This window comes from Protopterus annectens, chromosome 2.part1 (assembly GCF_019279795.1).
Source record: "Protopterus annectens isolate FY-2018-M chromosome 2.part1, PAN1.0, whole genome shotgun sequence".
In the NCBI taxonomy this organism is placed as follows: Eukaryota; Metazoa; Chordata; order Ceratodontiformes; family Protopteridae; genus Protopterus; species Protopterus annectens.
Genome location: NC_056729.1, coordinates 408655101 through 408669243, shown reverse-complemented (window position 1 = coordinate 408669243; position 14143 = coordinate 408655101). Strand labels below are relative to the sequence as shown.

At 44.2% G+C, this 14143-nt stretch overlaps 1 protein-coding gene across 2 annotated transcripts in view; it reads right to left on the bottom strand.

Annotated features, from left to right (window-relative positions):
- NAF1 (nuclear assembly factor 1 ribonucleoprotein) overlaps positions 1-14143 on the bottom strand; it is a 1472570-nt gene that overhangs the window by 1270128 nt on the left and 188299 nt on the right. For both annotated transcript variants that reach the window (XM_044062219.1, XM_044062220.1), the window contains exon 3: positions 6009-6330. In XM_044062219.1, the coding sequence (XP_043918154.1) occupies positions 6009-6330 (322 nt within the window). The remainder of the gene's footprint in view (positions 1-6008; positions 6331-14143) is intronic.

The window sequence follows — 14143 nt, the reverse complement described above, 5'->3', positions numbered from 1 at the left end:
AGGTAACACTAATTTCTTCATATGCAGCTTTGCAAATGGTATTAGTAGTATGCAAGATGCCATGAAGCCCAAGGCCTGCAGAATTTTTCTTGCAGGTAGTTGGGTATTTGTTGCCATTGTTTTGAAATATTGAGTCAGTTGTAGTTGTTTGTCTGGCGTCAGATATGCCTTCTGGGCCGTTGTATTCAAGCTGGTACCCAGGAATGTCATATTTTGTGAGGGTACTAGTTTTGATTTCTTTTTGTTTACTGTGTACCCCAGGCAACTTAGAAGATGTTTTACAAAAGCCAGATGCTGTAAGAGGATGCCCTTGCTTTCCGCTTGGATGAGGCAGTCGCCCAGGTATGGGTATATTTGAATTCCTCTTTGTCTGCAGTATGCAATTACTGGTGCCAGGCATTTTGTGAACACCCTGGGCGCAGTAGATAAGCCAAAGAGCAGTGCAGAGAATTGGTAATGGGTTGAACCTGCAATGAAACGGAGGTATCTTCTGCAACTTTGTCTGATAGGGACATGCAGGTATGCCTCCTTGAGGTCCAATGTTACTAGCCATGCTTTCTTGCCCAACATGGGAAGAAGCTGCTGTAGTGTTAGCATCTTGAATTTGGGTACTTGTAAGAAGGTGTTTAGAATTGAAAGGTCCAGAATTGGTCTCCAGGCATTGTCCTTTCTGGGGACTAGAAAGAGTCTTGAGTAAAATCCTGGCCTTGCTCTCGAGTAGGTACCAGTTGAATGGCTCTCATGTCCATGTGAGCTGTAATTTGTTTTTGTGCCTCTGCCCATTGATTTTGTGGCAGGTTTGGCATTCCTCTTTTCATTGGCAAGTTGTGAAAATGGAATCTGTATCCTCGTGAAATTATGTCTAGGACCCATTTGTCCTTTGTGACAATGCGCCAGTTGTCTGAAAAAAGTGCGAGTTTTCCTCCCAAGGGGACTGCCAAGAGAGTGTTGCTTGGCCAGATGAGGTGCAAGCCATTGAGTTTGCCTTCTGGTAGTTTGGGACCCGTCTTCTCCTCCCTTCTGTGCTGCAGTGCCCCATTGTCGAGGTTTATACTGGGCTTGTGGTTGTCCTCTGCCTCTTGGACGTCTGTATTTACCCCTCTGTGGCCTGTCAGTAGCTGGAAAGGACCAATTTTTTTGTTGGCCAATTTCTGCTGAAGCAAGGGGGCTGTACCTGTAGGAAATCTTTGACTGTCTGCATAGATTTTGCATTATCCTCCATTTTCTTTAAGACGACTTCTGCTTTAACTCCAAAAAGAACATCCTGCTGTAAGGGAGCATCTAGAAGCTTTGCTTTAACATGATCAGGCAGAGTTTGCTCCTTTAACCAAGCATGCCTACGTATAACAGACCCAGTGACAGCTGCTCTGCAGGAAGCCTCCAAAGAATCAAACCCACATTGTAAATTATGTTTGCCCACCTGTTCAGTTGCATGCAACAGATCCTGCATTTCTTTCAATTCAGACTGTTGAGGGAGTGTGCTCATTTTTTGTTTTAACTGAGACATTAGAAATTGCTAATATTTTAGCATGTGAAACTGGCAGTTTAGTGCCCTCATACCTAGAGTGGCTGAGGTGTAAACCTTTTTCCCCCACCTGTCTAGTGCTCTGGAGTCCCTTTCAGAGGATACATGATTTTTTGCCATAGAAGTCTTAGTCTCTGGATCAGCAACAGGACTTTTATAAAGAAATTTGTGGGAATCAGGCACTCTATAGTATCTGTCAGGTTTGGCCGGAGCAGGAGGCAGAGAATCTGGGTTCAAACTGGATTCTAAGTAAACATCATCCACAATGTCTAAAACTGGGGGGATGGCAAGTGGTCTGTGCTGGGGGAGTAAAAGAAACTCTCTGAGCCTTTTCTTTGAGTCAGAGTAGTCCTGACCTTCCCAGTGAAATGTTCCCACAGTGTGTAAAGTTTCCCCAAAAGAGTAGTCTTCAGGAGGAGAAGCTGAGGGAATAGAATCCTCAGCATCAGAATCTTCATAAGGGGAGAAGGAATAATTTTGGTCCTCAGAGGAGCCTGAGGAAATAGACACTTGTTCAGAGGAGGCATAATCTTCCTCTTGTCTAGGCCTTTTGTCGGGAGGAGGTTGGGAACCCCTGATTAAAGAGATCAAATCTTCAGCCATTTTGAGCATCTGTTTCTTAGGCATGGGGTCTTGAACAGGGGACTGAAGTGCAGTCTTTTTAGGTTTAATAGGAGTCTTAGTCTTAGGATACATTTGTATGGTGAGCGTAGTCGGTCTGAAGACGCCTTCAGAAACCGAAGGTGTTTCTGCAGGACCGACATCTTTTTCAGCAGTGTCGTCGGTAGGGGCTAAACAAAATGGCTGAGTCGGCCTAGTACTTTCCGTCAAAAGTTCCAAAGCGGTCTCTGGTTCCAGATCTGCGGTAGTCATGGGGCTGCGTCGGAGCCTCACTGAAGACCGGTGAACCGGAGACCAGACCAGCAGAGGCCTCGGAGTCTGGCTTGGGTCTAGGCTGCCTATCCTTATCCTTGTGTTTTTTGTGCACGCCGGTAGTCGGTTGCTCCGACGGCATAGTGTAGTTAAATTTTCTACTGAAGTAGTGTCATGCGAAATCAAAGCGTCTTTTTACAGTACGCTTATTAAACCTAGCACAAAAACGACAACTAGTGACGTCGTGGTCTGGGCCTAGGCAAGGTGCGCAGTAAGAATGAAAATCCTTATGAGATATTTGCTTCCCACAAGAAATACAATTGTTAACTTTTTCTGACATCGGTCTGAGGCAGGAAAAGTTTCCCCAACGGGGTACTTAGCTTTATTGAAGACTTCAGATCTGAAATTCGACTTCGAAAATCTCAGGAGTAGGCCGACCGGCACTTGCGAACTGCTTCTGCTTCGGGCACCGCGCGGCAAGAAAGACTGAAGAAAATGGCGTTGGATGCATTATATATACCCCTGGCACACTGACGTCAGGGAAGAAGCGACAGCAATCAACGCCGGACCAAGACTTTGGAATTCCAGCCAACTGCGGGACTGCCTGACGACAGGATAACCCCAAGTGTGATGACTGCAGCAGGGTAACACGATGAACATCAAGGCCTGCAGTCCTGACGCACACATTTGATGGAGGTAACTGTCACCAAGAATAAGGTCTTCTAACACAGCAACTTCAAGTCAACTGTAGGTGACAACTCAAAAGGAGGTTTGGCAAGCAGCTGAAGCATAAAACAAAAGTCCCCATAGCAGAACAGGATCCCTGAATCAGAGGATGCAACAAAAAAAGTTCACATAGAAAGGCTTGAAGAACCATTCCCTCTTCTGGTACCAAGAGCAAGTCTGTTGAGGGACAGCAAAACATATCCCAACGGCAGACGGCGCCTTTCCATCCTGCATACTCCTAATCAAAGCATCCTTAACCTTAGACCCAAAAAGTGAAGAGCCAGAGTGGAGTTAATAAAGGACACATTGAAGCAGTCAGCAAAATTATACAATCTCATCCAAGCACGGCAACATTTGGCAATGCTGGCATCAGAAGCTCAAGATGTGCCACCAGCCACGTTAAAAAGCAGATGCATGGTCACATTAGCAATAGGCTGCAAGGTGGACAACTGAATCTCCAGAATTTTTGAGACTCAGGAGTCTGCTGTGTCTTAACCACCCTTGACACTTCTGAAACAATGTTCCACTGAAGTCTTGTCAAGGGAGTGAGGTAGTTAATGCTCTCAGTGCAAACATGGCTGAGGTGTAGAAGCACCTCCCTAACTGGTCCAGTGCCCAAGACTCCCTATTTCGGGAATGAACCAACAAACTCTCGTCCGAGATGTCCCTCTTAGTGGCTGCCACCACAACAATAGCATCAATGGCAGGACCCTTACTCCAGTGTTGCTGGTTCTTGGGTGGAGCCAGAATCTTGTCCAGTTTCTTTGGAACTGGTTCCACCATATCAGGCTCCTTCCATGTCCACCAGGACACTAGGTCAATACGTGCATCCTGAGGGGGGAACCAACCCGTACATAAGTGGGCTCACTCTGAAGGCCTCCAAAACTACCATCCTCTGGAATCCAAATGGTGAAGCAGCTTCAAAAGATTGCCAAAAAGAGGCATCATCATGGGCAATTTAGGGGACCCATTTTCTTCGAGTTCAGTATCCTCAGTAAGATATTCAGAATCCAAGTGTGTTCTTTTGACCCACCTCCTTCCAGAAACTTCTTGCTCCTACAGAATTATTGGGGGACAGGGGGGAGTGGAAGAAGCAAGGGACCCTGAGGGCAGGGCAGACTGGACACCAACTGGAGTGGGCTGTCCCAAAGCAAGCTGATGCATGTCCACAAGAACAGACATCTAAGAGGGAGGAGTACTGGTTGCAGCTGTCCACTCCATTCTCTGATGGAAGAACAACCTCTCTACAACCTTGAAGGTAGAGGCTGAAGCTGGCACCCCAAAGCCTGCACATCTAGGATCCGGAGATCCTTAAGATATACCAGACTCTGGAGTCACTCCAGCCTACCCCAAAGCTGAGATCAGAGATGAACTATTGACAGCAGAAGCACCAAGAAACAGCTATGAAATCTGAATTGTCAAACCCAACCTGGAAACTCTTGGTTTGATGTGCTGGCCACAAGGTCTGCTCAGCTCCAAAACTGCCAGAGTCAAGGAAATCAAGGACATGACAGGAGCTAAAATCAGCCAAACCATTGGATCCAACCCTAGGGGTGGAAAGGTAACTGGCTCCAATAATCTCCAAACCATAGGGCCCAAGGGAGGAAACAAGCTTGATGGAGCTGAAGCTTCAGGTTGAGGACCCAAAGCCAGCATCAGTCCTAACTGCATCTGGGTTTGTAGGAAGGGCCATATAAGCTGCTCCAAGTCAGCAGGTCTTAAACGCCTGACCAAACAGGACAACCAAACCAACAACACTAGTGATGGAAGCTTGGAGGCTCACCTGAATAAACAAAGCCATCAATGGAGACTTGGAGATTCACCTGCTAGTTGATAGCTCATGACCAGATCTAAACCTGAGAGGCTCGGATCCAGGGTGGAGAAGAACATGACTGTGGCAAAAAATCTCATGGAGTGCAGAGGGGAGAAGGGTGTTAAAGTTCTGCCCAAAGGAGATACTTTCAACAAGAAAGGACTTGGGGCACATCACAGGGGAAAGAGCCTGCCCCACAGTTAGCACATAGGGAGATCAGGTCAAAGTTGTTGGATCCGATGACTGTGGTGAGACCACTGGAGGAGCCAAAGATCTTGGGACCTTCAGATCCAGTAGACAGGAAGAAGAAGCTAATCATTTTCAGTCCCCTTTCAAAGGTTTAGAGTCCTTAGATTTCTCCTTACAATCCTTATCCCCTTTGTCAATCCCACCGGGAGGAGTGGAAAAGGAGGAAGAGTTGCTGTTTGTCAACAGACTATCGAGGACCAATTTTGCCCTCCTCTCATTCACAGTACAGGTGCCAAATATCACACATCGAGGCAAGTGGCCCCAAGACAATAAACGCCATGTGTGTGTTGAGTAGAGAGCTTGCGGCTGCACATCACACATTTCTTAAAACCCTTTTCCATACAAACATGCTTCACTAACTATTAAAGTACAACCACACAAACCACACACACATTAGTCCCCTAAAAGAAATGCAGAAATGATAAACCCTAATGCACATAAGACTGTAAAAGCCCGGGAATGAAAAACCCACTCCCTAAACCTACACTGCTGGACTGCTAACAAGAAAAATACCAACAATAATCACACTAGGGTAAATGAAGGGGAAACAAGACCAAGTTAAAAACATTCAAAAAGTGATAAAACCCAATGGAGCTCAAGACCAAGCTGTTGTCCAAGAAGGTGGCAAACGAGATGAGGTAATTCTAATATGGCAGGCACTATGGGTACAGGAGGCAGAGCTTGGGGGCGGACGTCTTTAGGATATGGCCAGTCTTGGATCATAATCAGATTCAATAACCCACAGGTTGAACCCAGATGGAAAAGACTACATCTGATCACAGATTTAGAAACAGGGAAGAAAATTATTAGGATCATACTTACTTCCAGTAGTACTTCATCCTTTGTTTTAAGTTTTTGGCAATCAGACTTCTTGTCATACTGTGGCTCATCAAAATCCGGAATCAGAATGAGATCATCGTCATCATCATCGTCATCATCACCACCACCATCACGACCACCATCATTTTCATTAGAATTCCCTACTGGCGTCTTCTCATCCAAATTTTGGTGCATATCCAGAACACTGTCCTCATTTTCATTGACATCATCTAGATGTATGTCCAGACACTCTGCATTTTCACCATCAACTAAAAGTACTGTGGAGGAAGATGATGAAGAAGAGGTAGTAGAGGAATCCAAGTCACTGTAGCAAACAAAATAAATTATGACACAATTACACTGAAATTGACATATTAACATTTCTAATCTAGAGAGCAACAATTCTTAACCTAAAATTAAGATCACGACTTATCACTCGTTACATATATTATTTTAAATTGTAAGATTCTAGTTTCTACTGTTAAAGTTGTTCTGCCCAGAGGACTAGAATTTGCACGGAGAATGTTAAGTGTGGACAAAAGCAGCGATTATCGCAGGCAACAAAGGCTCTTGATCAGATTCTTGTAGCACAAGAAAAACTGTGCATATTAAGGGACCCTGTTGGTGCCCACTGACAGCACTTTAATCAATGTTGTCCGACTGATGGGAAAACGGAGAAATGAGTCTGATCCAAACTACAAATAGAAAAACAGTAGGAATATATTGGCTAGTTTTAGATTAGTAGGAAAGAACTGTGCTCCAAGTTAGAAGGCTGAAGGAAATGGAGGCTGCTTCAAGGATTTTCTTTGTCATTAGTTACACTGCTTAATAACTTCCTGATGTTTCATAATTTTTTTAAGACAACAGAACCAACATGATTTTCAAATAGCTATGTATTTCACTGTTGAAAAGCTAGTATCTTTCACAGAAGACAATCCTGACCTTCGACATGGTAGAGAATAAAAAAAAAAAACTAGAATCTTTCCAGATTTTTCAGAGTCACTCGCCATAAAAAAATTCCAAGAATAGATGTAAGTGCAATTCTAACAAATTTGCTCTATTCACTAACATTCATCATAAATCATCTGGCCTGAACTTCAAGCAGACATATGACTCACTGTCCAAGAATGCTGTCACAGAGCCATTCATCACTAACATTAATTATTTGCAGCTTGTTTAACAGGTAGGTGGGCTGGTCAAATAAGGGTTTTCAGCCACAATGCAACTCGTATATGAATATTATGCAGGTTATTCTATATATTGACAATCTAACAGATATTTACAATGAAATTAATACAATGTACAGGAATTTTAGTTCATCAAGGAAGAAACGTATAATTTGTGTTTAGTCATATGTGCAATTAATAATTCAAGCCCACCACAGCAAGCCAGTAAAGTTACAGCTTCTTCATGCTGCAAGTCTCTCCCTAAATTACCTACAGTGACTAAACTATCTATCATCAGTGAAGATTCTAGGAACAGCACTATGGTAAACTGGCTGTGCCCATGACCCTGGAAGACCATCCAGACATGGAAAATTATAAATTCATTGACTGTGTACAATTTATTTGGTTCTGATGAAGTGCTACTGATTCCCAATTTCCATATTAGTAGAGATCATGCACCTTATAGATGAAAACACAACCACTTGGTCTGGATTGTTTTTTGTGGTAGATATTTTATGGAATAAAAGCACTGGTGTGGTGACATATTTCTCTGGTTGGTTACCTCCTGATGCAATCCTTTGTTTGCATGCAGTGGATTTGGTTCTAAACTGGCAAAATTCCAAACAGTCTGTAAAGGGGAAAGTTATGTACTTACCATAGTGATAAAATGTCTTCAGACCAAGAGCTCCGCCTCCTCTACCCATAATACCCTGGTCTCCTATTGTCTCCACAGATCAAGTTTGCCCTTGACAACCCCCTAAAATAAATACATCTAAACAGCATGTTAAGAGTCCACAGGTACAGGGTGACAGACAAGGAACCCCTACAGGCCAGTCTATAGACCAGGCTGCAATGCCAACTGGGAGCACATTGTTAACATGACAATTTGGGGAAGTATGGAGGGAGGCATGGTTGAAATGGATGGAAGAAGACAACGTGAATCTATTGTTAAGTACATAACTTTTGTATCCAATACTGTCTTTTCCATCTGGCTTCAACATGTGGACAGAGTTTCCAAAGAAAACCCCAAGGCCTTAGGAGAGAATATTTTGCAAAATGACGGAATCAAACAAAGCTCTTGACCTGGACTGAACATCCAGCTTGTAATGAGACAAAAAGGTATGAGAGTTAGACCAAGCAGCTGCAGCACAATCAACAACAGAGAACTGCAAGAAGTCACAACGTGGATGAAGGTTGAAATGGAGATCCAGCAATTCTTTGCAGCATCAAGGGAAGATCCCACCAAGGTATCAGATCTCAAATAGGTAGTCATAACAAAAAAGTGGCCCCTCAGGAAGGCTTTAAGATCTGCTAAAAGTGCATGATCTCTACAAATATGGAAACTGGAAATGGCAGTCAACTGTACCTTTATGGTGAAATAACTAAAGGGGGAGGGACAACCAAGTAGTCCAGTATAGCACATCCAAAGGACTAAAAAAAAAAAAAAGTTTGGAAGCACTTAGAAGACCAGAAAGGTTCCAACTTACCAGCACAAAACTGCTTTGTGGACAGTTTCTGGGATGAGGAAAGAATATGAACAACTCTTAAGAGCTTGAAATTCCTGGCCATCATAAGAACTAGAGAAACCATGTAGTCAATTTGCAGGAGCAGAGTTTCAGAAGATGTAACCCTGTATTCTGTCTCCTACAGGCTTTTGAGGGGAGATCTATGCTTAACATACTGGGCATTGTTAGACCCCATTCTAATGGGCCTCCTGCATATCCACAAAACAAATAGCACCAGAATTACCTGTGCTAAAATCTTGAACCTTGCCTGTGATATAAACAGCACCTGCTGGACAGAGAGGTATGTACCCCCGCAGACTACCCTGTCTACTAACTAGGTTCCCCCCATCTATGTGAAGCAGAGTTCCTCCCTAACCCAATTCAAGTGCAGCTTGAGCAACTGGATGGGGAAGAGGAAATTCATCCCTGGTTTGGCACCTATGTCTCTAACGGACACAGGCAACTTGCAAATGGCTCACCTCCCAGGCCCCTAGGGTATCACAACTTGTCAGAGATTTGGGATGCATAGCTAGGCTTAAAAAGGCCCTTGTGGTCATTAGCCTAGTAAACACCTATTAACCTGTGAGTAGATCCAGCAGCCAATGAGGGTCATTTACATGAGGCCAAACAAAGAACCACCAAACGTGTTAGGGCCAGAATGGGACAATAAGGGTAAGAGTCGCTCTGGAATGGGCTGCCTTCTGAAAACAATTGATTATTAAGGGCATCGGGAGGGTGGTGTACAGGAGACCTTGGGGCCAAGCATACAGTATACCATCCTTTGGAGACTGTCCCTCAGGTGGGATCGGGGTGTAAAAACTGCTGCACTTTGTGTTGAATGTTGAAGCAAAAGGACCACAACAGGGAATGCCCCAGCAGCTCCAAATCTCAAGATACTACACTCAGATTCAGGGACCACTTATAAGGCAGAAGGATGTTCCTGCTTCCACCAGAATGTAGGATTTTCCTAGGATGTATACTGCAATCAGAAAGCTCTGAGACAACATTGCCTATTGCCAAACTTTCACAGCCTCTTGACATGGAGAACAGGAACAGGTTCTTCCATTTTGTTCAGGTACCAAACCACAGACAGACATGTTTGCCTGTTTGGATGGCAATTGCATCCTTAGGGAGGAGGTCCTGAATGGCCTGCAATGCTAGGAGGGTTGCCCTCTTTTCCAAGACCTTGATGTGAAGATTTGCCTCAAACTGCAAGCAGCTCCATCGACAGTTTTCCCTTTGAAATGACCCAAACACCAAAAACCTAGAAGGGAAGCATCTGTTGTGACCAAGGCCTGGGGGAAGAACACAAGGGAGCCCATCAAATGACCCAGAGAACTACAGACCCATAAGCTTGACCAGTCTTCACTGCAAGACCATGGACAGAATTATCATGGACTTTATCAATAATGACACAGGAAATCTCCAAACACTGGACCAGACCCAATTTGACTTTGTCAAAGAGAGGTCTTGCCTGCTCGATCTGTTAGAATTCTTTGAGAGGGTCACCAGGGCCATGGATGAGGGTAAAATGGTACTCACCACCTATCTCAGCCTGGCCAAAGCTTTCAACACAATCCCCAACTTGGGCATTATAGATAAACTTATTGAGTTGAACGTAAACCCCTACATCCGGTGTGTGGTACAATAAAGCTGTTTGGATTTTACCAGTTGCTGTGAAGATTTTTTCAGTGGTTCCAGTTGTGGTTTGGAGTTGGAGGTATTGTAGAGGCAACAGATGTTTGTCAGAAGCACTGAAGTCCATGGAATATGCGAGAAGACTACTGAACTGCTAGAGTCCATCGTACCACTTTCATGTAGAACTTTGCTAGAGGAACGAGACAGACAGATGTTACCATATGTACATGGAGACTGGGAATCACATCTGCAGAAGGTTTGGAATCCTAAAGAATGTGAGATGCCTACAGGAGATGGGCAGTTAGTCTGAATGGCAGAAGGTTGGCTATCTGAGTGACTGTACCCAAATGGCAGACTATAAATTCCAACACTGGTTCTAGGTTGGACTTTTTCATGATGGACTGCAATGCCTATGGACAGAACAGGCTGGGGTAAGGAGCCTTGATGAGAGAAGCTTTTGTGGAGGATGTGAACAGCCAATCATCCAGGCATGGAAACACCTGGAATCTATGCAGCCTGAGGTAGGTTACCACGGGCACTGTATATCTGGTGAACACCTGGGGATATGTAGTGAGTCCAAATGGAAATCTCCTGGACTGCCTTACTATCTTTATGTGATGCTTAGGATTTACAGAGCATATCCAGTTGTTCTTCCTTAGTAATAGTAGAAAGGGCTGCACTGCGATAATCTGGAATTTGATCTGTTTGACAAAGCAGTTCAGTTTGTTAAGATCCAGTACTTACTCAAAGTCCTTGTTCTTCTATGGTACCAAAATAATCTGGAATAGATCCCGGATCCTCTGTGATCTGGTGGGACCTCTTGGATTACTCAGCTGGCCAGCAGTTTTTGGATTTCTACTGCTACATACCTTCTTTGAAAGGGTGACACATCTGGAAGAGATATTTTGGAATTCTTTGGAGTAAATAAAAACAGAACTGACATAACTCTCAACACCCATGCATCTAAGGTGATAGCTTCCCAAGCTTCTGTGTGGACAGCCAAATGACCCTTGGCTGCTTCCAGAGCTCAACAGCTGAGCAGCCATTCAACAGCACTGAAAAGGCCTCCCAGAGAAAGCTCCGAAGAAGCCTTGGCTCTACAGACCACCTCTGCCACATGGGCGGCATCCATCATGGATACCCTTCTGCCATGGGGGAATCCTTCCCCTGGAGTGTCCTGGAAAAGCTATTGCAATTTAAAGAAGAGTAGGTGCCTGCCCCCTTTCCGATTCCTGGAGTAGGATAGTTGAGGGGTGGCAAAACACACTGATGACAGAGTCTTGGGCCAAAAAAAGGGAAGAAATGTTGAATGAAGCACCAACAAAGTATGCCTTAAAGCAGTCCACAAAATTGCACAAACACATCCAGGTGTAGCAGTACATGGTGATGCTTGTGCCTGTTGAATAAGACATCCCATCAGCTATGCAGGACAAAAACCTCACAGAGACATTTGTGTAGACTGCACTGTTGACAGCTGAGCCCCCAGAGTCTACGTCTCCGGGGATAGCTGAGCCTTCACAACATTCAACACTTCTAACACTAGGTCTCAGTGAAGTCTTAACTCAAACACAAATGCCAGCAGACAGTGATATGCCAACTGCTTTATTTAAAGCATGTATAAATGAAACTACATCAGACCGGTTTCGGGTGAAAAACACTTGGATAACCTTCATCAGTGTAACATGTAAATCAAAGTTCCATGAAAATAGTGTTCATTTATACATTGACCTGTCAACAAAAAAGAAGCTCATTGGTAAATTTTCATTCAGACCTGGTGAAAATAAACCACCCAACTTAATAATCCACTTTTTTCTTTTGCATTCAATATAGAGTGCTATCCAGCTTTATTTGTCCTAGTCCCAACAATCCTATCAATGATTGTAAATCTAAAGTTGCGTACCAGTGAGTGCTAGTATAGGGCATTGCTTGTTCTTTTGGCTACAATGCTCAGATATCCTTAGCTTCAATGGCCTAGAAGTTTGCCCAATATAAAAGGCTGAACATGTAGCGAGATAAATCACCCAATCGCTTCCACAGTTAGCTAGGAATCTGATGTCACAAACTGTGTGCATGTGTTCCTGCTAGTGAATTGTTTGGATTTAACTAACTTATGACAATGTATGCAATGTCCAGAGGGCAAACATCCAATAAGTAAATCACTTGTCAAGGTACGTTGACTATGGTCCTGAATTTGTTTCCGGCCATGTTTGCAATGATTAATGTGGGATCCTACAGTTTTTCCTTTCCGAAATGGAGACACTATCATTAAGAATCTCAGATAACTTGCCATCACCTAAAAGAATATTTCAAAGTCTTTGGACACTAACAGCATGTTGGTATTCCACCCACAGGTAGTGACAAGGTGAATATCCGTATGTCCACCCTGTCCTTTATTGTTATAGGTCAATAAATCATTCCTGTCTAGCATTGACACCCAGTTACTGGCAGCCAAGAGGTTTCCAATTTTACAGCCCCTGTCTCTAGGTTCACAGGTAGGTACTAGGCTATCAGCCCAAGGGCCTAAGTACGCCTAGCCAACAAGGCTCCCTGGCTTACGCTACCCAAGAAGTTATTTTCCTGTGCCCATGTCGAGCAGAGCCACAAAAGTGATCCCCGGGGTGTATTTCCTATTTCCCATCCACTCAAGATTTTTCTTGAAGAGTGCTAATGAGAAACTTTGCTTGACATAGATGGGTAGCTTGTTCCAGAGTATGGGAAGTCTCTGGGAGAGGAATCTATCCCTCCAGCTGTCCTGTTTATTTTGGTGACAAGGTTGAGGTCCCTAGAGCGTGTAGCTCTGAGGGATTGGGATTTCTTTAGTTATAGCATGCCCAACAGCTCTAGGTTTGACATAGCTTTATATATGCTAGGCAGAGATCACCTCGAAGTAGGCGATATGCTACAAAGTAAAGCTGAAGTTTTTTTGAGATGGTCAATGTAGGGCATCTGTTTGAGGCCAGTAATCCTCTTTGTGAGGTACTTCTGTGGCTTTTCCAGCTGCTGCAGATGTCTTGTGAGGTATATTCCAAAAGGGGTGTTGTACTCTATAATGGGTCTAATGAGTGTCGAGTAGAGGGGAACAATGACCTCTTTTTTCCTAGATGAGAACCCTTTTGTGATGAGGTGTGCCACGTAGAAGGAATTCCTGACTACTATGGCAATGTGATTATCAAACGAGAGACTACTGTCCCACCTGGGTCTCAAGGTCTCATCACACAGTCGGCGTTAAGTAGACTGCCTTAAGTAGACTGCTGCCTACATGATAGTTCATGAGTACAGAGTCTTTATCAAAGGGGATGACCATGCACGTTTTGGCACTTAGCTTGAGGCCATGGCTCTGACACCAGGCATCTTCTCAGGCCTTTCTGTAAGATGTCCACATCATTTGGTGACTCTACTATGGCTCCTAGTTTGCAGTCATATGCGAACTTCGTTAGCCAAAGGCCTTCTGTGTTAGCCTGTAATTCAAAGAAGTAGATACCAAACAGGAGAGGTCCCAGGACTGAACCCGGTGGTACTCCACTTGTCACTGGTTTGAAGTCAGATTTTGAGCCTGCAACTTTTACAGTGTGGGTTCGGTCAGTGAGCCTGTTGGCAACCCATCTTGTGATGTAGAGATTTATGCCTAGTTTGGTGAGTTTAGTTATAATTCCAGAAAGGGGGAGGATGTCGAAAGCCTTGGCGAGGTCAAGATAGGCTGTGTGAACCACCCTACCCTCGTCTACAGCTTTGGTGACTGCCTCAAAGAAGTCGATCAGGTTCAGGAGGCATGATCTGCCTTTCACAAACCCGAACTGGGTGGGGTCTAGAGTTTGGAGGTTACCAATGT